Here is a 22,602-nt window from a genome sequence, read left to right on the forward strand (position 1 = left end):
AGGATACGCTCTTATTTTGAAAGTCTGTGTCAACATCAAACAGTGGCAGGCAGATGGCAAGCAGCCGGGAGAAAGACGATGAGGATAATGTGATTTACTCAGGAATAAATCAGCAGTGTGGAAATACTTTGGATTTCAGAGAATATACGGGTCAACAGACAGAGCACATGGCTTATGTAAACAATGCCGTTAAGATAAAAAAAAAAAACACAACATATCGACCTGCTTGGTGGGGCATCTCATCCTGCTAACTTCTCACCACAGCATATGTTGGGCTGAAAAAACATGCATGCTGGCTGAAATTCAAACGTGCTGTTCTGTCGGGAGATGCAATGGCTGAAAGCAACAGTGAGTAAGAAAAAAATAAGGTTATAAATGATAAGGTTAGTGGAGTCAGTTTAAAGTTACTGCACTTAAGCAGTTACAATTACTTAGATTATTTATGTGTTGTTTTTATCTTTTACGGCCAAAAGCAAAAAAGAAAGGGGTGGCAGCTTCTTCTGAAAATGACTGTGTTAAATGGGCAGATAACATCGTCTCATATCAATCGCAGGCCCCTAAATCGCAACGAATCGAAATCGTATCATGGCAGACTTTGTAACATCTGTAAATATCATATTGTTGTTCAAAGAATATAATATCGTATCGTGATGAAACTGGTGATTTACACCCCTAGCTCTCAACATGGAGATGGCTGAGTTGGTGGTTAGCAGCTAACGGTGCTAACTCCATAAACAGTGCTAACAAAAGCAACAGTGGTGACAGAGCTGATGGTGTTAACCAGGAAAAAATTGGAGGGTGGGGGCTGTGCTGTGCAAAGACGATGTCCCTCTATCAGTGGTAACTGCTGTGTGAACACAGTGCAAACCCCAAGCGATTAGCTATCCAGTGAGATACACACGTGCACAAACACACAACAAAGAACAGAAAAGCTTGCATTACAACACACAAAGGGAGCATGACTTCATCCTCTGCTCAGGATGCCATTACTCCACTATATCTTTACATAGCAAATAGAGGTTATTTGCTCTATTAACGCTGTGAATGTCGCATACAGCACCTTTCAAGTAAAACTCTAAATAAAAGACCATTACAGTCTTGGTTTTACATCAACTCAGGTAACAGATTGAGTGACCTTTCCTGCCACTGATCCAATCAAATCGGCCATGTTGACCTTAAGTTTCAATGCTCAATAAATCAAACATCAATATGTAATGCTACAGAGCACAGTGCTGCAAAAACCTCAAAGCCTGGAGCCCAAACAACATTACTCATGTGGATTATTTTGCTTCAGTTCTCAGCTGACACACATAAATAGAGGGCGAGACATGAGAAACAGGAAGTGATGAAGATGAACCGAGAGCAGAGTGAAAAGACAGAAAATTGAAATTTAAATCAAAGTGATTAAAACATCTTATTTGCGCCAAAGCATTAACAGTTATTTTATATTCTGCACTTCAGTCATGCAGTATTAGACATTATGAAGTGCCATGGAAGTGCCCTTAGTCTTTAAGGAGAGTGAAGTGCGTTTACTAATCTACAAGACTACTACACATGGCATTTGACTATCAGCAAGATTTGTCTCAACTGATAAGCAGCACAGCCAACGCTACCGTGAAAGAAACATTGTACACACAGTGTGAAACTGGTTCCTAAGTCAGTGCTGTAACAGTCGCAAAACTGTATCAGTATCTGCATGTGAGATAGTATCACCCTTTCTTTTTAACCTTTTCCCAATTATCTCCCAAACTGTCCTCCTCTGTTGACGTAGGGTGGCCAGACACTCCCAGGAGTCTCTTCCAATGAACACGGACTTGTGAGCGCCTTGCATTAGCCACCCTCTAATTTTATGTTTTAACCGTGTCCTCTCTAATTTCTCTAAAGGAAATCTACCATACCTTTTCTCTCTGTTGTTAACCCTTCCATGACTGAAGCGGTTGACAATTTACCCACTAATGGGCCTTTTCCACAGGGGATATTTTGACATGTCACGACAGAGAAAGATCAGGTGTAAATTATAAAATTAGCGATGGATGAATGAAGAATTCCATTTAGTTGCTTCAGTTTCATGTCATGCTGGCTCACTGTCATGGTTTACTGGGACACTTGAATAGAACAGAGTAATGGTTAATCTTATAAGTAACACCTGTGCTCTTCTACCATGACAAATCAAAATGACTGGTGTGAAAAAGCTGACTATAGTTATTTTGTGTCAGTGTAAAAAAATATGGATGCATGTCCATGATCTTGTTTTGCATTTATTTTGGTTCCACTTAAAGGGAAACTTCTGATTTTCAACAAGCTCTGTGTCATCAGAGTGTGCACACAAACATTGTTTGGCTTCCTCCTGTGCCCCAAGGACCTGGAGCTTCCCGCTAATCCCCCTGCAAAGTTTGAATACTTTGATGATGCAGTTCATGTCACATAGCGGACTTATGCTGGCAGGTGGGTGAGGAGATCCTAGAACTTGAGGCAAAGGGGGAAGCCAAGCACTGTTAATCTGCACACACTGCAATGACACAGAGCTGGTTTAAAATCTGCAAACTTTTCTTTTAAGGTTGTCAAAAGTATCTTTTCGGGGAAAAAAAGGAATTTCAACACATGTTTAAATCAATATGATATCTGTTAATTATACATTCAACAGTATAGAAAAGTACCAAAGCTCTTAAAAATAATAGTGAAAAAAGATGCCCTACAATCAGATTTGTAACTGAAGGCTGCACAAATGAACCAACTGGGAAGAACTCAAAAGAAGAACTGAATATCATCTTTTTAATACTAATATTGCGTAAAAGTTTAAAATTCTGGTATCATGATGTTAGTTCCCCATTTGTGGTACCACAGTGTATTCCTTGGTGCTGCACTTGCTCAAGTGGTTTGCCAGCATACTTTGAACATTTTCCGGGGGTTTATGAGTCACAGTTTCACAGGGACACACAGCCGAACAGTCAGCTCAGGGGTAGCATAACATTGTCGAGCTCACAATTGTCAGTTTAAAAACTAAAGATCAAAACTGATGCAGCAGAACCAGAGAATCATCTCAGTTGTTCCACACATTCCTCTTCCTTGTCAAAACCAGGCACCTACATTACCCATGATGCAACTCGACTGCTGACAGTTGAAGATTTGGGCGGATTATGCTAGAAGCAGCTAATGTAGCCTCAAGCAGAGATGAGGAGCAAGATACAGAGGTCTGGTACTCCACACCCTCATTTTTTTTTTCTTTCAAACTCGTAGTCTTCAGCCCCAAGCGACATTGCCTCAAATGACATCACTCAAGGCAATATATCAGATTTTGCGCAGCTCCCTCTGGAGCCACAAAAGGCTTTACACAACTTTTTCCATACATACATAAGTACCCCCCTGCCTTCTCTGCACTCTCCAGCACTGAGCTGTCCTGTGATACAAAGCAACAAATACGACAGCCAGCCAATTCAATTTAGGCTTCAGTGGCCTCATATTTACTTTTAGTGAACAAACACCTACACACATCTTTTACTCGACAGTAGCCCTAAGCAGACATTTAGCAGTTAGCCATTAGAGAAATAAGAAAGACTGAAGGAAGAACAATACTGCTGCGACTGCCCTTACATGGAAGCAGCCTCCTCTACAGAGTGTCTAATTTTACACAAAGATGCAGATGGTGGCCAAAGCTGGAAAGCCCTGACAAAGTACAAACAAAGCCTGTGTGAAACTGAATATAACCGAACATAATTAATTATTTACTAAACTCCCCGATTTTGTCATCTGTTCATTTGAAAGCATCACTCAGTGGAGTCAATAAAAAGAGACGTGACATTAACACCGCCTTCACTTCGGTTGTGTTGCTCAGATTCAACACGACTGTCATTGAAGTGCGGCCTGGAAACGCGAGAGTAAAGCAGCGTGGCTTTGCCTGAAGAATTATTTACCGACGACTCCACTGAGTCACCGCATAAACAGAGAACAGACTGAATGCAATAATCACAGTATTCCTATTTGATCCGGTATCTAAGACTGACCTCATTGTCTGTGAGTAATCAAATATTAACAAAGAAAGAATGTTCACGTCTCGACAGTTTCACTCATGCATATATGCAATTTAAAACATTTCTTATTTCTTCCAGCTTTCAGAAGCAAGATGGAAGGGGTGTGGCAACAAGACAACCTTGATACTTAAAGTTCATCTATCAGATTAAATTTCGCCACCTCAGACAACTTTGGAAACAAAAGACAATAGTTTTATTGGATCTTAGTTCATACCAACACTCATTTCCTTGAGAAATCTAACACACCTCTTCAAGTAAATCTGAAAAAGGAAAACATAGCACTTGTTTTCTTAGTTTCTTTGTTTTCCCAAGTCTCCTCAAAAACAGGGAGGGGTCGAGTAAGGACATGTTTGGCAATCCTTTGTGTCAAATACCTTACACTGTGGGCACCATGTCGTCTCTGAGCAGGGAGATGGCCCTTATAGATATGGATATTTCTGGTTGCAAGCTCCTCTTTGTAAAGTCCTTGTTGATGTCACACTAAATTGAGAAAGAAAAACAGTTTCCTTTGCCTGAATCCTGTTACTGTTCGCCCGAGCTCTCAGCAGTACACATACTGGCACACTGCAGTGCGTATTTCCCCAGGGGTTAGGACTGTTTTCATGAAGCTGTCAAATAAAGGTGGTGGAGAGCTGGTGAATTTCAGCAGCACTGACCAAAGCCTTGTAACCATTAATGAGTCCCTGCAGAGTGAAATTCACCTTTGGCCACCTGACACTATTTTCTGCCCACATCCTCTGCTGGTAATCCATTCGTCTCAAACAAGACTGAACTATGCAGTAACAAGAACTGTATGGATATTTACATAATGTATGCATGTTCCGGGAGAATTTGACCTATGGGTTAGGCAAAATAAGCTTTTGGTGGTTTTCACATCCTATTATCATTTTTAAAAAAGCCTTTTTAAATATTACACTACAAAGGCCCCTTTTTTGATCGTGGCTTTAAAACAGTTAACAGTTTGGTTGATCTAAAATTACTGTTAAATCACTGTGGCAACTGGTTCATGGCCTTTATTGACTAAAAGCTATTTCATACTATTATGCTCATAAAATTTGTTTTTCTATCAATAATAATTCAATGCATTTCACCAAGAAATAATCCTGTAGTTGTTGTCGATGCACACGACACTTGAGACAAATTTGTTAGCTTGGCTGAGACTTCACAGTTAATATTTTGGAATTTACCAAAGTAAATGACATTCAACCACATTTAAAAAGGACACAAATGTCTTCCATACAGACGACAAAAAACACAAACAAAAAAGCAGTCATGTAAACATCAACAATTAAAGCTACAGTTGGAAACTTTCATGAAAACATTTGTGTCATATCTGCTGAAACTGTCACTATTAGGGCTGAGTATCGCCACCAATTTCCTGAATCAATTTGATTTCTGATTTGAATTTTGCTTGAATATGAAAGATTCTCAGAGAACTACTGCTGTAAATTGTACAAGGCAACTCTCGTACTGTCTATTTCTCGTCCCAGAAGTTTTCCGAAACATATTTTAGCATGTTTACTGTAAAATGAGACAGTTCGTCACCCAGCCGTCATGTTGAAAACTGTCGTGAGAAAAAGCACCCACCAATGGCCAAACCAACTTTCTCATTTTACAACTAAACACTCACTAAAATATGTTTCGGAAAACTTTTGAGACAAGAAATAGCCAGCGCAGCAGCATAATCTTGCATCATATTTGATCAGTGTGATCTAGTTTGCAGTTTGAACATAGTTCACAAGCACTGATTGACATGACTGACAGCTGCTCGCTCTGAAAACAGCCAAAGTCTCCCGTAACGGGCCAGATTTTCTAAAGCTTGAAAACAGTGCCAATTGGAGGTGCAGTTATCGAGACTTGTGCCTGCACCACCACCACTAATCAGAACTGTTAATAAGAAACCCTTCAAAAGAACTGAGTTCCCACTGTCATGGAAAACCTGGAAAAGTCATGGAATTCTGTTGTGTAAAGTCACATTAACTGTTGAAGTAATCTTCCGGGGATAACCATCCACATAATGTAGGCTAGCTGCTGATGTAACACAGCTCTAATATATTTTGATGTGGAAACTTTTGTTGACCATCATGTATGTTTCTTTATTTCTCTCCGCACTCCATGTCGCCAGCCAGCCAGAATTACGTTTGAATCTGATATGGTTGAATAACTTTGGGCATAGATAATAATGTGACAGTGTGATTTAACGTTCCATGTCGACTCAGAGGTAGAGTGGGCCATCCGCTAATCAGATGATCGGCGGTTTAATCCCCGGTTCCTTCAGTCCGCATGTTGCCGTATCTTTGGCCAAGATACTGAACCCTAAATTGTTCCCAATGGCTGTTCCATTGGTGTGTGACTGTGTGAATGTGACATGTAGTGTAAAAGCGCTTTGAGTGATCAGAAGACTAGAAAGGCGCTATACAAGTGCAGTCCACGACCACAGTTTTCTCTCAGAACACTTGAATTACAATTTGCTCAGCGTTTATTATGGGATTTTTGGCCAGTGATGCCACAATTAAACTGTCTACCTGAGCTTTCAGTGCACTGTTAAGCTGTAAATGATTACATTTGTGACCAAGCACCACCCGCAAGCCAGACCAACATTGCCATGCATTAGAGACTCTGATTGGTTGTTTTCAGTCACATGCTGTAAAGCCATTAGAAGTGCTTTAGAGCAGGCTGAGGAATATGAATTTTTTCATAGATTATCTGACTCATTTTGGTGTTTGGGGGAATGTGGTGACAATTTCAGCAAACATTGAAAAAAAAAAAAAGAGTTACCAGCTACAGCTTTAACACTGTCACAGTGAGGTTTTCCCAGCCGCACAGATCAACTCTCCTTAGAAAAGTATCTAAGCGGGTCCAGACCACAGGCAATCAGATGGTAAGTGATAGGCTACAAAAATAGGTCACACCACTTTAAGAATTTATCTCTCTATATATATGAAGAAACCCACCTTAAAAGTAGGGCACCGTTTTTCTAATCATCATTGCAATGTAAACTTGCACAATAAACACATTGTGAAGGACTGTAATATGGCCCTCAGAGGTTTTTATGAGTCAGCTGAAAGAGAGTATCAGTAGAAACCTGCATTTTAGACCGAAACTGTCACTTTTACATTGATGGCTCAATATTCAGTTTGTTCAGTGAAAGAATGTTGGAAATAATCTTTTCTTTTTTCAATTACTGCAAGTAACAACATTATCACTATCTCACATTACATGTTTTTCCAGTATGTTGCAGATTATGTTTTAAAATGGTGAACAGCAGTGTATCTGACTTAACATACCTGCCTCATGCCAACATCAAAACTTCCCACTGTGTCTTTGCATGACAGCCCACTGGCCAAAGTGACAACACCATGACTCATTTCTATACACTAGTCAGGTGACCCATGTTTACTCATTTTCATTCAGAGGGAAACTTAATCCTAGTTTCAGTGTTGATCCTGGGACGAGAGAGGCTCAGAAACATATTGATGATCATATATAGAAAAGCTGTCAAAGGTCAGAGTATGAAGGTTTGAAATACTGCAGGCCTGCTCCTGCAAACACACTCACACACACACACACACACACACACACACACACACACCTCCTACAAGAAACACTGTCAGAGACAGGTGTAGGCCCAAAGCAAACACACTGTGGTTAAACTATGTCTGTTTATGTTAGACAACCACGCACATTTTCATTGCTACTAAGGATAATGATAGTTTGATCACACTTACGTCGTACGCATATCTGGCGGAATGCATCTTCCAAAAGCGCTCCAACTGAAGTCCAGCAGGATCAGGTTCACCTTCCCCAACCTGTCGGCAGGTATGGATCCTCAATTTATAAACTAGTGATTAGAAAACGTCTATTTGCACGTCGTTTGAGTTAAATCCAGATGTCAGTGGGTCTTCCTGTATCGTCGCGAGCTGGGAATGCTGACACCGACCTCTTCCTCACACACCTATGGTTTAAACCACGCCCAGAATACCTGCCACAGCTGCATTGTGGCCCTCAGTGCGTAAAACCATGCGTTTACACTGTCCTTAAATGAACTGCCATGCAACACTGTCATGTCATGGCACCAAAATATAACTACCTGTGAGTCCTCACCAACATTTCATTCATACACTCGCTGCTGCTCCTTGAGGAAGTTTTTTTCCTGCTTCTTCTTTTTCATATCGTGTGCGTGTGGTCCCCCTGCTGACCATTTGCGGATTTCACTGCCAAGAATCCTTAGATAAATAAATAAACACAATTTTAAAAATCACATATGAGGCTACAGCTTGAAAGCATTTAGGCAACCATAAAACAATGCTCAAATTAAGCCCTCAAAATATGTTAGTTTGCTTTTAATTGTGTGGAGTCTAAAGAAAATGTGTAAATTATAAGATATTGCATATTATCATAAATATGCATGTGTTCAAAAAAGAACTCACATCAACATAGAAATGGTGCCATCTGCTATATATGCCCTCATAAAGGCAAACCCATCTCTATCATAGTTTCTTTCTTTCTTATTTGTGAAATATTTAGTTGCAGTCTTTAACAAAATTGTGTGTTTACTCCACATAAACCAGAAAAACTATAAATTAACAATGAAAAATACACAATAAAATGTTTCTTTTTTATATGGTATTTTTGTCATAAACAAACTTGCAGTGATTACAGCTGGGTGATATGCATGTTGATTTTGTCCAATGTCAAGTCTCTTTTTAATCATGTGACGAGATGATACAATATACAGGTGCTTGTTTAGACGCAAAATCAGGCACTAGGGCCCATCATAATAGCGTGCACTGGAGCCCGTCCCAACTACTGTACGCCACTGACATTCATTCATTCATTGTCCGTAGCTGCTTATCCTGTTAGGGGTCACAAGTGTGCTGGAGCCTATCCCAGCTGTCACTGAGCGAGAGGTGGGGTACACCCTGGACAGGTCTCCAGACTATCCCAGGGCTGACATATAGAGACAGACAACCATTCATGCTCACATTCACACCTACGGACAATTTAGAGTCACCATTTAACCTGCATGGACTGTGGGAGGAAGCTGGAGTACCCAGAGAAAACCCACGCTGACACGGGGAGAACATGCAAACTCCGCACAGAAGGGCTCCCCCACCCCAGGGTTCGAAACTCCGACCCCAGGTTTGAATCAGGAACTCTCCTGTTGTGAGGCAACAATACTAAACACTGCACCCTAATGCCGCCACCCTACTGACAGTAAGATTAGTTTACATGCTTTATATACAATACATCAACATGAGATCGCACTCCTGATGATCAAATACAGTGATGCTTTACTGTTTGTAGTCAGTGCTCCTTTCCCTCCAGAGGTTTTATGTGTTTTTGCAACACTTCTACTGTCCCCTAACTTAAATGGAAAAATACATATGTTATGAACACCACTTAGTGTCATCCAACCTAGCAACATCATAAATTCCAGTACCTTGGTGTTGTTCTTGGTGTTGTTCTTGATCCTACTCTCTCTTTTAAAAATCATGTTAAAAAGATTTCAAAAACAATCAAATTCAATCTACTTAACTTCAAGCAGATTAGGCCATCGCTGACAGTTAACGCGGCCAGAATGTTTATGCATGCTATGATTTTTTCCCACATTGAATATTGTTTTACAAACTGGTCTCTCACTGGAACAACTACAATTAAACCAATAGAATCATTATATAAAAGGGCCCTAAAAATCCTTGACAGAAAACCGATCTCTCACCACCACTGCCATATCCTTGAGAAGTACAACCTCTTGAGTTTTGAAAATTTTAAAGTTCTTAAGTACGCCTGTATTATTTACAAAACACTGAATGGACTTGCACCTCCTCCATTAAAAGAATATATAAAACTTAAAGTTAGCAGTGGCAGAACCACCAGAGCCTATTCCAGGGGAGATTGCGAAGTACCTTACAGACACACGACTTTTGGACAATCTGTTATGTCGGTTAAGGGCAGTAACATCTGGAACAACATACCATGTACAATAAGAGAATGCCCTACCTATATCACCTTTAAGGCCCACCTCAAAAACTGGCTCAAAACAAACCAACACTGTAATCATGGCTAGGTGGACCTCTCGCAGAGCCCGATACATATACGTATGTGCCGTGCTCTGTGACTGTCCGCCATGCTTTGCACTGTCTTTGTTGTTGTTATTGTTGTTGTGCAGTGCATGCCTACATATACGTATGTATGCATGCACTGCACTATACTGCACTGTGATGTATTATCTTTGTGTACCTAAATTGTGAATGGGACTTTTCATCTGCTGTTAAGTATCCGATGTCTTGGTCCACTCTAAGCGGCAGGAGTGGGCCACCACATGTGGATCTATTTAACTATCATGCACTTGCACTTTAACAACTGGCACTTTACACCCGGCACTTTATAGAATCCACACTGCACTTTATGTCTATGTATGAATGGGTATTTTAATGTGAACTCCTTGTGTACTGTTATTATTATTACTCCTTCTTTTTTTCTCGTCTACCTCCAATGTGTCTGTCTGTCTATTACCTGCCAAGGGACTACGGATGTAAATTAGCAGGTTTGCTAACTCCGACACATTTACACGTGTACTCACATACTGATGTTCATTAATGTGTACTGTCCCTTTCAAATAAATAAAGAAAAAAAAAACACAGCTTCAAATACTCACACAGTTGAGTCAACACCTCTGTTTCATATTTCATAAGGGTTGTATTTAATGTTTCAGTGGGTTGCAGGAGAACAAGAGAAGCTATTTTTCACTCACTGTGTGTGTATTTGTTCGTCTGCTATCGCAGTGGTGTCCAGCCTTTTTGGTTTTTCAGAAGCATCTACTGAAAACTCCTCATCACAGGTTGTGGCCTCAAAGTGTAGACATGAGTTGGGAGCAGTTCTACCAAAATCAGATTTTTTTTCCCTCCTCAGATTGTTTTATTTGTAGGGTTATTAAGATGTTTGAAGTTGCACAAGACAGTGAATACATACACATTTCAGTGTCAGTTTATGGTGCACATATCTAAAACATATGTGGTCTAATACAACAGTTCATAAAGTTCATATACATCCAATTTTCTCTTCATTTTGGCAGCTACAGATATTGTGCTGTTGAGTTTTAGTCTACTACTTCACACAGTGTTTCAAATATTTTGTCCACCCCATTTTGATCAGTAAGGGTAGACAAAATATAAGATCACCAATGTAATACACTTTACTGCAGGACTGTTGTATTAGACTGCATTAGTTTTACTGAGCTGTCCCTAATAAACTGACAACTCCTACCTGTCTGAACTCCTTCATATCTACACACCCTCCTGTACCCTTAGATCCTCTTCTGCAATCCAACTCACATCACAATAGACTACCATGGGTTCGAAAGCTTTCAGCCGTTCTGCCCCCGCCTCTGGAACTCTCTCCCCAACGACATTCATAATATTGACTCCCTTTCCACTTTCAAATCCCGTCTGAAAACACACCTTTTCAAGCTGGCATATTTGATGTGATTCATTGGAGACACACATATGGCGACCAGCACTGATTCATTAATTTTATGATGATGATTTTTTACCTTATATTTATAATTATGAGTTTTGTTTAGTCATTGTATTTTTAATAATAATTAACTGGGTAATTGAACTTTTTCTAGGGAAAACCCTACACATATTAATTACAGAAGAGCATTATGAACATGATCAATCAGACATCCCAGACTTCACATGTTGTCAAAAAAGACAAATGTACTCACCAGAAAAATAAATAAGTGATTATAATGAGGTATGGTATATAAACTTTTCTTATTATTTACATGTTTCATATTGCATCAAATTGTCCTCAAGTTTCAGCACTGAATCACACATTTGATGATTAAAACCACTTCTTGTTGATGCGTTCAAAGATGTATTTTGAACTGTATGCCCGGTTTTCCTTGTCTTTATTTTGCATTGTTTTGTTTTGATTTGTTTGTTTGTTTGTTTTGCACTTTGTTGTATTTTAGGTAGCCTTGTGTAACATCTTGACCAAGGGACAACAGATGAGAAATAGTCTTTCAGCTAATTCTGGCATTTTTATACCATGTGAACTGATTAATTTGCACTTTCCTTTCTTAAATAAAATAAAATGAAATAAACAGAAATAAAATAATAAAAATATATATATATAAACAGGGGGACTGATTGATTGATATCTTTATTTCGAACATGTTAAACAATAGCAGTGGTTAAAAAATAAGAAAGAAAGAAAGAAAGAAAGAAAGAAAACAGATATACACAAAAAAAGACATTTAAATTGCATCATCAAGATTGAAGTTTCACAGTTTTACATGAAGGAAGAGGTAGAAACTTATCAAGTCCTACCCCTTAATCACTAATGAATTATTATCCATATTATATAATCAATATATGGATATAATATAATGACTTGGCAACATTAATTTTTGTGCATGACATAAACAAGCCGAATCATGTGATTTGTTCCAAAACTGAATGAACTTTCAAAATAAACAATATAACATATTAATTTATCATATTTTTCCCCCAGATGACGTCATTATAGTCAGTCTGTTAGGGGGAAACTCATTTAAACTCACAAATTAAAGCTGCTAAGTCTTGTTAATTGAATTTTCGGGTGGATTCTCCCTTTAAATTACCACCTACTGTAAAAACCAGCAGGCGCTCCTTGCCTTGCATTCTCCATCCATCCCCACCAGATGTCTCCCTTCACTAAGCCACGACGAGGACTCCGTGAGTAAAGCCTGTGATAAATACCCGCAGAAACAGGGCTTGGTTCTGTCAGCCTTCATCCACATAAAATCCCAGGCTGCCATTGGAGAGCCCGTTGGCAAGAGCGAACAGGACGCAGACGCAGGAGATATCCCGACGAACGCAGTGTCCATCACTTCATCTGATGTAACCAGACAGCGCATGTTGGAGGCAGTCATCTAACAACAGCAACTTCGTTATAAAAAGAGTCAAAAGAAGGCGAGAAAATGGGACATACCGCAATACCTATATTGATGGCTGTATTGTCCTGCTGCGTGTGGAAAAACGTCGAGGTAAGAGCCAGACAACCTGAAACCATCTGTGCCGATGGCGCATTGTAATTTCACTGTCTGTTTTTCAGCTGAATGTCGATGTGACTTTTGGACATAATGCCGTGGTATTGTAGCTCATGTCGACATCATGCCACGCATACAGCTGCCTCTTTCTCCATATTGCTGACACGCACCCTTATCTAGGGCAGGTTTAATTTGCAAATGCATCCTCGAGCCTCTGTCCTGTGTGTCAACAAGAGTAATGACACATAGCGTCCCGGGAAAACGCAGTGATGGTGAGGGGATTTTAAAATGCAAATGCTGCAATGGGATATGAATGGAGTCTGGCATTCAGGGACGTAAATATATGAGGCTTGATAGGAGAGGTGGTGTACAGTGCATTCAGCTCGCTGCGTCAAGTCTGGGCCTGTATCGGACATGAAAAAATGTCACACAGGCCTTTTGCTCTGTGGAAGGATGGAGATCAAATCCCAGCTCATTGCGTCCCATCTGGCCCTGTCAGAGGCAGAAATCAGCCTGCATCCGTCCTTTTTTTACAGGAGTGGTGCAGCTCTTGAGCAGGATGGAGTCATGCATATTCAATTGCTGTTGTGTGTTACATTTGGTCCTCATGACTGAATAGATGACACAAGTCCCAATTTGATTTTACATCTGATTTTCAGTAGATCATTTTACCTCTGTTCCCAAATATGTTGCCTTAAAATGCCTGTGAATAACTGCTCCTCTAACAAGGGGGTGACTTTGATATATCATTAGACACAGTACAATTTACTAATGAGAGATACGGGGTCATCCTATTGGCATCTGTCTCCATCAATAGGTAGAGGAGAGAGTGAAAGTCTCCTGTAGGAAGCGACAGATCAATGGGCCGCCAGCTGCTCCCACCTCCCGCCTGTCTCATCACGACTTACAGCAGACACACAGCTTGATGGACTCTGCTTTTATTCCTCAATAACTCTTCAGTCGCCCATCATCTCCGTAATAGACCCGAGGCGTGCTTTCAGGTTGGAGCATTTGTGTGTAGGAGCAGGGTGGCGTTTGGAGGTGAGCATGGAGGGGAGGAGGGAGGATGAGTCATGATGTCCCAGCTGGAGCTGTGGTTCAGGTCAAACGGACTTTTTCTACATGGAGGTGAGGAGCCAACGACGCTGCGGTATCTGTGATGTAGAATATGGAGCACAGTCGCTTCAGAGTCTCCCCAAGTTCCCCTAAGAGGATTTGTGAGATGTTTATTTATTAGCCATCTTCCACTGTGAGTCTGTAACAGTCATAAAGCCTCTCCTTTCACTCTGAAATAATTTCACTTCTCTAAGAGCCTTAGCGGGATTACTGCTATGCTGAGGAACAGGCTTTAGCTTCATACAAGGAGACCTGCCCATGAAGGTTTACACTGAAGATTACACTGCGAGAGGGTTGGCTGGCTGGATTACACTGTGGTATTAGTCCTAATAAAACTGTCAGCTTCCCTTAATTTACTCAACATTCATTCAGCAGAAATGTGGGAATTGGATAATTTTGTTTTGATCTCTCTTTTATAGTGTAACATTCAAATGTCTCAGTGCGCTGGAATAATCAGAATCTAATCAAATTACATTTCTAGATAGTGTTTTGGATGAGTAAAGCCATGATCATTCATCATCCTGTGCTCTGACTGGACGGACACATTGACGCCAGGTTGTCACATACATGTCAAGTCCAGTGATGGTTTCCCAGGTGTCTCAGCTGCTATAGCACTTACTGTACCTGTGACAGCGCCCACAGCATTTAGCTAATTGAACACTTCTGATACAAAAGGTCATTCATGGAAAGATGACAGGGACAGCCACCTTTATGGACAGCCTGTGAACGTCTTTATCATGTAGTGTGACATTCAGAAGCAGGGGAAATTTGGATTAGATTGAATGTGTTGGGTTTGCGTGCTAGCAGCATTTATGTGGGTCACATGCTTTTTCATCTTCAAAAGGGGTGGGATAACGTATCAAATTATGATATATGGGTGGGCAATGTAAAAAGTATATACTGTGAGCTGATATGAATTTGTCAGACATTTTGTTACCATTTATCCCTTCAACATATAATTCACAAGTTTCTGTGTTTGTCCAAAAACAGACCTGCCTGGCTAGTTATTTTACGCATTAGTAATTCCTCAACTGTATGTACAGTAGACACAGCGATCGGTGATATCTGATGAATACTTTCTCAATTAATGAAAGAATACTTCAGATCGACTGTTTGTATATCAGTTACCTTGAATTCACGAGGAAACTTTTTTCATCAGTTTATTTATTTTATTTTACTTTTATTTAACCCATATTTAACCAGGTAGGTCTTGTTGAGATTAACGATCTCCTTTACAAGGGAGACCTGGCCAAGACAGCAGCATACAAAAAAAGTTACAACCAAACAACCACACAGTTAAGAGCATAAAAGATAAACAGTAACAGGTAGAAATATTGGAGCACCTACACACAATGACAAGTACCAACTGATTCATTCATCCTTGTTCTTATGAGAGCTTTAAAGTCAAATCATTTATAAGCTCTCACACAACTCATGCAGTATAATCCAAGTATGCATTTTTGCTAAAACCTTACTATTTAAAACTAAAAGTGAAACTTGACTACGGTCTCTTCAAAGTCAGACTCCAGTACTAAGGCTTTAGCGAAAATGCATGTGTTTGGGAAATACTGAGCATACGACTGGATAAATGAGACTTGGATTATACTGAAGGAGTTGTGTGAGAGTTTGTGAGGAAATGTTTTGATACAGTTTTGCTGTTGTTTAATGCGGTCCACAATCAATCAATAAATCAATATATCTGCTGTTTTCCATTGAGGCGTTAGAGACAAACAAAGTTGTGAAGTATTCCTTTAATTGATTTATCCTATTAAAATATCAAAAAATAGTGCAGAAAGGGGCCCATCACAGTTTCCTAAAGCTCAAGTTAACATATTGAGGCGTCTTGTTTTGTTCAACCAACACTCCAAACCTCCAAAGGTCTTCAGTTTACTGTCAGAAAGGAGCAAGAAAAGCAGCAAATGTTGGAGTTTTTGGTTAAAAAAATGTTACTTGAAAGACTTTAAGATCAAATGGTCACTGATTATTTCTCTTCCGATCTACTAATTGATTGATCAACTACTAGTTTTAGCCACTATACAACTATCCCATTAAGCAGGGGTTTTATCCATATCCTGCAGCCTTATCATGACATAATACATTTCCTGGGAAATCAACAGAGGAACTGTTTATAGATAAAATTACCTGACAGCGATGTCTAGTGTTGGCTAATAAAGGATATTACATAATCTAACAAATCCAAGTCCTTCATTGCATTGATTCAAATAGATGTTTACAGAACTGATATTGTTTTTTAGCAGTCCTGAACGCTGATTTGCATCATGGTAAGCGATACAAGAACTTTTAACTTCGAGACAAAACCTTGAAAAATATCAATTTTCAATACCTCAGGGAAAACTGGCATTAAGGGCATTCAACTCATTTGTTTTTTATTAAAATATAGAAAAAAATGAATCGATACTGCAGAAAATAAGTATTGAAACATTGAATATTGAAATATTCAGTAACCGTATGTAAAGATAAATCCATATTTTTGGCACCAGTAGCATGCAGTGATCTAATATAACTACAGAAACAGCAACTACTGCAGAAATGGTTCACTAAAATCCCCTAACAGTTGACAAATTCATACCCTCCTGCGGGCTCGTACCACCTAGGCCTACTCTGTAAGATCACAAACATTAGGGAGTCATAATGGCATTATGAATACTCACTTATCAACAAAGCATAAAGCCACAATGCAGTCTGTGAGTTCAGCTTTTGCCCCAACAAAACCTCCACAAAGGAAAATCTGATTTATGACAGCAATCATACAAAGACTGCGTTTATGTGTAGCCATATTGGATTAAAAAAAAGAAAAAGGGGAGGCAAGGGACTACAGGTATGCTCAGCTTTAGTCACCCAGCTCTGTATTTATCAAGATAAATGACTGCAGCAGTGTGAACCTGTGCCCGAGCCGGAGCACTCCAGTCCAGAGAGGCTGCAGAAGAAAAGTAGTAGCAGACGCAAAAAACAAACCCACCGTATCTGCAACAGGTTTCAGGAAGTACTCAATGTGTGGGAAAGCTTGCAGTATAAAGGGAGGAATGGGAGGCAGAGAAAACGGAAGGAAGGAAAGAGCAGAAGGGTAGGAAGCAGGTTTTAGTGCGGCTAGAGATTAAAATAAAAATGGTGAGTCATAAAGTCGCTGTGTAACCCCCCCCCCCCCCCCTCAGCCCTTCTCTTCCACCACCACAGCCCCACCAACAGCGATTTCAGGCCCTGTGCTGGAATACAGCCATACAGATCCATGCACCTCCCACCCCCATCTGCCTCTCAATGCAGAAACACAAGAGGATTTGTTGGGGGGAAAAAAACAAGGAAAAAAGATAAGGACAACCAGATACACACACACACACACACACACACTGCCCTACACTCACTTAATTAATTTTAGAGCCAAGAGATAATCGGGTTCCACTAATGGATTCCCGTGCGCTTGCTATTCTCTACTATATCCGTGTGCCAGTGGGCATAAAACGTACCATTTAGTTGTATCGCATGTTTTTCCCCCTTGTTCTCCGTATCTGACTTCCTTTCCAAGGTTTTTTGAAGTGGAGCACACTCACAGGACCTGGATTAAATCCTGCAGAGTCATTGTGAAATGAGAGCTACACTGTACCCGAGGAAAGGAGCGCTGTAAAAGTGCTCGAGCAGTTGAGCTGTTACTAGAGGTGCGAATAATATTAATGCGCCCCATTGGCCATCTTGCAGTCAGCAACATTGAAACAGTGCCTCGTGTTGTGTGGTTCAGAGTGTCACCAGGCTGGGGGGGGGGGGGGGGGGGGGGATTCATTTCTATTATGGCTGCTGGTTGTTTAGAGTGTAAATGGAGAAAGTGTACATTTGTGTTTATGTCTTGAGGCATGGAGTTCATCCAGCTTTTCTGCTGAAATGAAATTGACATTAATTGCACATTTGCACGGCATCCTCCTGATGGGTCCAGGGAAGCTCTGCCAAGTCCTGGTTTCGATGATTCAATCTTGTCTTCTGGCCTTTCTGAAATATTTCGAATTATGCGTCTCAGCTGGAAAGGGAGTAATTCCCAATTCAGCATTTAATAATGCTCGGTTGCAAGACTCATCACTTTGTGTCATCTCCACAGTCTGTCGTGCATAACCTGATGCACTGGATTTGATGAGTTAATTTCTTTGGCTTCCCAGACTGCGTGGATGTTTCTAGGTTGCACATAATCAAGAAGTTACTTTAACTTCCAGTTTCCCAAAGATTACTCTCCCTTTCATCATCTGCTTACTGAATGTCATATATATATTGCTTAAATTGCTCGACTATGTGTCTGTAAGAGCTGAAGCCCGGATGGGACTGGTGTGGTTTGGAAGTGTGCAGGTGTCTTCTGCGTGTGTGTGTTTGCACATGTCATGAGTTTGCTCAGTGTCACCTAGAGGAATTGAGATACTAGCATAGCCATCCTGATCACATCCAGCTGTGGCTCCTCTCCAGAGTCTTGCAGGACAGAGATATCGCTGCAGCCCGAGGTCTTCACACCCCACATAACTGCCTCAGTAAGCCTAATGGGTTGGATTTCTGCGGAAAAGTTTAACGCCAGGGCAGAGCGAGATGTTTAGTCCTGCCGCAGCCAGTGGGAGGTTTCGGAGGAGCCCACACCCCCGACCACCCCCCCCCCCCCCCCCCCCCCTCCTCGAAAAAATCTGCAGTGTGGTGATAACACTTGTCCTCCATGTTCAGGAGGAGAAAAAAAGAGCGCAGTGAAACAGATTGAGGGCTGGTGGAGGAAGAGAGAGAGAGGGGGGATTGCCCTGGCACGGCAGATGATTTGAGAGACGGAGAGGGTGAGGGAGGATAGAGAGTGTAAGTGATGTAGCGCGTGTAAAATGTTATGTGGGTTGCAGGGTGGAGTGCATGCTAATGGAGGAACCCAGCCCTATTGCTGCTCAACCCCAAGCAGCTGGGAGAGCAGAGAGATCCATCTCTGTCATGTACATGTATTCACAGGTGGCCTTGAAATGAGACAAGGGGCGGGTGGTGGGGCAGAGGAATAGAAAACCCTGTGGCCAGAGTGGAGCACCAGGTTGTATGAAAGTGGGAGTGCAAAAAATCTAATTTCCTTAACGGCCATGGCTGCAGGGTTTGAGAGAGCGTGGGGTTGTTGGGTCCACTGAGACTGATCAGGCCAGTATTAACATTCTACAGGAGAACAGGAGCTGTTATGGAGGGAAATGGATGTACTTTTTGGCAGGTCATTTTCGCTCCTTCATCATTTGCACAGCCTTGGCTACGAAACACACACAGCTCTATCAGAAGTACTAAAAGCTCATTTCCAAGACATTAATCCAAATGTAACAAAGGTACAGTGGTATTGATGGTCAGAAACCACACACATGCACACAATTAGGTCACACGCTTACACAGATAGCTCAGAAATACACACACATTCACCACACACTTGCTGCTTTATAAAGATGGCACGCTACAGAAGCTGCATCAATTATTGAAGGCCGTGGAAAGGTCTGGGCTCTCGCTTGTCGGCGGGGCTTTGGCACTTGTCACGCACCCTTCTCAACGCTCTGATGCCAGTCCTCTCTCTTCATGCTACCTGGTTTTTTGTTACCCCTCCTTTCCCCGCCCTCCAGGTCCACTCCCCAGCCTCGCTCTACAGAGCACAAAAGAAAATCCCCACGCCTGTCTCCTCCTTGCCCCCACCCAACCCCACCCCCCTCCCCGCTTCCTCTTCCCCGTCTCTGCCCCAGCCTCTCCTGCCACATCCCAGGGGCACTCCTTACCCCTCCCATACCCTCTCTCCCAGACACCGCTCCTCCATCTGCCTCAGCAGCTTTCAGTGGCCAGTGACATCTTTTCTCTTTCCTTGTGTGTACTTTGATTGTTCTTGAATAATTCATGCTGCAAACTCACCCTTCGTTTGATTCCTTTTCTGCCCTTTGCTACTCTTGCATTTTTTTCTCCATTCTTGATATTTTCAGACATCTGACTCTGCCTGTCTTTATTTGCACAAGCTGGTTCTGTACTGTCATTGCGCCAGAGCTGGAACTAATGATCATTTCCACTGTCGATTAATCTGTCGATTATTTTCTGGTCTATAAAACGTCAGAAAATGGTGAAAAATGTAAGTCAGTGTTTCCCAAAGCCCAAGATGACGTCCTCGAATGTTGTTTTGTCCACAAATGACTTTTTTAGACTTAGACTTTATTGTCCCCTTGAGGAAATTCTTTTCCACAGCACCATCCATTCCCAGTGTCCACCACAGAACAGAACAAGACACACATTTGGAAACACACGGTAGAAAACAGACAAACAAAACAGTGTCAACACTTAACATAGTCCACACTCTGGCCTGTTCAGCGAGGCCTTTTGTTCAGGGCTGCTATGACAGCAGGGATCAGGCTTTTCCCAAGGCGAGCCCTTCTGCACCTCAGTGCTCTGTATCTGCGTCCTGAGGGTAGAGGGGTGAGATGGGTGTTTAGTGGATGTGTGATGTCCTGTTCTATTGAGGTTGTGTTATGGCCCTGTTGTTTAAATCTGTTAGGTCTGCTACGTGCTGAATTTATGACATAAACTTTATACTTTATCATATACCAAATCAGTGGAATGCTGATTCACATCTGAGCATTGTCCAAGAGTGAAATTTTCTCTTCTTTAGGGTGTTTTCACCTTAAAATATAACTTAAACTGAATAATCGGTTATTAAGTTGACTAATTAGTGATGATTAATTCAGAAATAGTGTAATTATAGTTGACAACTTATCAGTTAATCAATCAATCATTATAGCTCTACGCTCCACCTTACTAATGCAGTTAAAAAGTTTTGCCATCAGATATTCTGACAGCATGAACCAATTCATTACAATGTGAATTATGTCTAGCACAATTCAGCTCATATTTGAAGAAAAAGATATACTTTATTAATCACTGAGGAGAAATTCATTCACAATTTATTTTGGCCTGAAATACACACAGATGAACACACAAGATCTATATATGCATTAGATGGAGAGATGTCAGAGCGAGGGTGCTGCCCATGGACAGGCACCCCGAGCAGTTGGTGGTTCGGTGTCTTGCTCAGGGGTACCTTGACAGTGCCCAGGAGGTGAACTGGCACCTCTCCAGCTAGCAGTCCACACTCCAGATTTGGTCCAGATGGGAATTTGAACCGGCGACCCCTTGGTTCCCAACCCAAGTCACTATTGACAGAGCTACCTCCGCACTCTGCTGTTGGTTACACCCATTTTCCTTTAATACATACAATCAAATGAACCTTTAGTGATTTCCTACATTTCCCAGAATGCATTTTGACAATCCCCAGATAACAGCTAGTGTGAACTTGCTGCATCCAGCTGTGCAATGTATTTGTTAGCAGTTTAAGAAGCAGTGTAGGGAAATTTAGTGGCAAGTAGTGGCGAGAATCGCATATTGCAACCAGCTGAAACTTCTCCATGCATGTGCCAAGCGTGAACTCCAGGTTAGGATTCCTTCAGTGTTCATAGATCAGGAGGGAGCCAAATTATCTGCAGAGGTCTCCTGCTCTCCAAAACAAAAAGATTTGGTGATAAAAGCGGTACAAACACTGAATAAACAATTTCACTTAAAAAAAAAAAAAAAGTTTTTTTGGTGCTGCTCATCGCGGAGGGGGTTGCTCACTATGGTGGCTGGCGCGAAAATGCAGAATCATGAATGGCCTTACCTGGAGCCAGTGTTTGGTTTGTCTGTTCTGGGCTACTGTACAAACACAGTGGTGCAACATGGCAGACTCCATGAACAAGGACCTGCCTCTATGTAGATATAAACGGCTCATTCTAAGGTAGCGAAAACACAACAGTTCTTATTGTCAGGTGATTATTCACTAAAGAAAACATACTTAATCATATTCCATTCTGCCAGTATGTTGCCATAAATGTTACACACTGGAGCTTTAATATTGAATATTGGATATCAATGAGTATTTCATGTTGAAACTTTTTTTATTTTTTAGTGAAATTTTTCCAAATATGGCAACCAAAAGCATCACCAGCAGTTGTTTATTTACCAGTGTTGATGTGATTTAGATGGAATTTATTGTACAGGAGTGTGTACTTCCAGCAAAGGAGTCTCAAACATACCATCCCTTCCCTTGAGACAAAATGTTCCCACAGCATTTGACTCGATGCTCAGCATTCAGCAACCCCAGCAAAGAATCTCCAAAGGCTTCCTGCAATTGACTCTTCCTCTGTTTTATCTGGTATATACACAGAGGGCTTTCCTACCATAAACAACCAGACCGCTGTTACAAACAGCTATAGATGATAGCGATACTCAGGTGCTGCCGTGGCTGCTATTAATCATCAACTGTAAGATTCAGCCAATGATGGAGAGAGACAAATAGTATTCCATTCTTTTCTCAGCTCAGGGTCATTGTGCTCTCCAAGGCCAAGCTGTGCCAGTTAACAG

At 41.1% G+C, this 22,602-nt stretch overlaps 2 protein-coding genes across 3 annotated transcripts in view; one reads left to right on the forward strand and one right to left on the reverse strand.

Moving 5' to 3' along the window:
* The window catches only part of st14 (ST14 transmembrane serine protease matriptase), a 28,869-nt gene extending 20,768 nt beyond the window's left edge, over positions 1-8,101 (reverse strand). The window contains exon 1 of the mRNA XM_033641602.2: positions 7,757-8,101. Coding sequence (XP_033497493.2) covers positions 7,757-7,783 — 27 coding nt within the window. The 5' untranslated portion in view covers positions 7,784-8,101. The remainder of the gene's footprint in view (positions 1-7,756) is intronic.
* Positions 8,102-12,810: 4,709 nt separating this feature from the next.
* The window catches only part of aplp1 (amyloid beta (A4) precursor-like protein 1), a 41,044-nt gene continuing 31,252 nt past the window's right edge, over positions 12,811-22,602 (forward strand). For both annotated transcript variants that reach the window (XM_033640623.2, XM_033640625.2), the window contains exon 1: positions 12,811-13,065. In XM_033640623.2, coding sequence (XP_033496514.2) covers positions 13,000-13,065 — 66 coding nt within the window. In that variant the 5' untranslated portion in view covers positions 12,811-12,999. The remainder of the gene's footprint in view (positions 13,066-22,602) is intronic.

The sequence above is a fragment of the Epinephelus lanceolatus genome, chromosome 10, assembly GCF_041903045.1.
Source record: "Epinephelus lanceolatus isolate andai-2023 chromosome 10, ASM4190304v1, whole genome shotgun sequence".
NCBI classification, from domain to species: Eukaryota; Metazoa; Chordata; class Actinopteri; order Perciformes; family Serranidae; genus Epinephelus; species Epinephelus lanceolatus.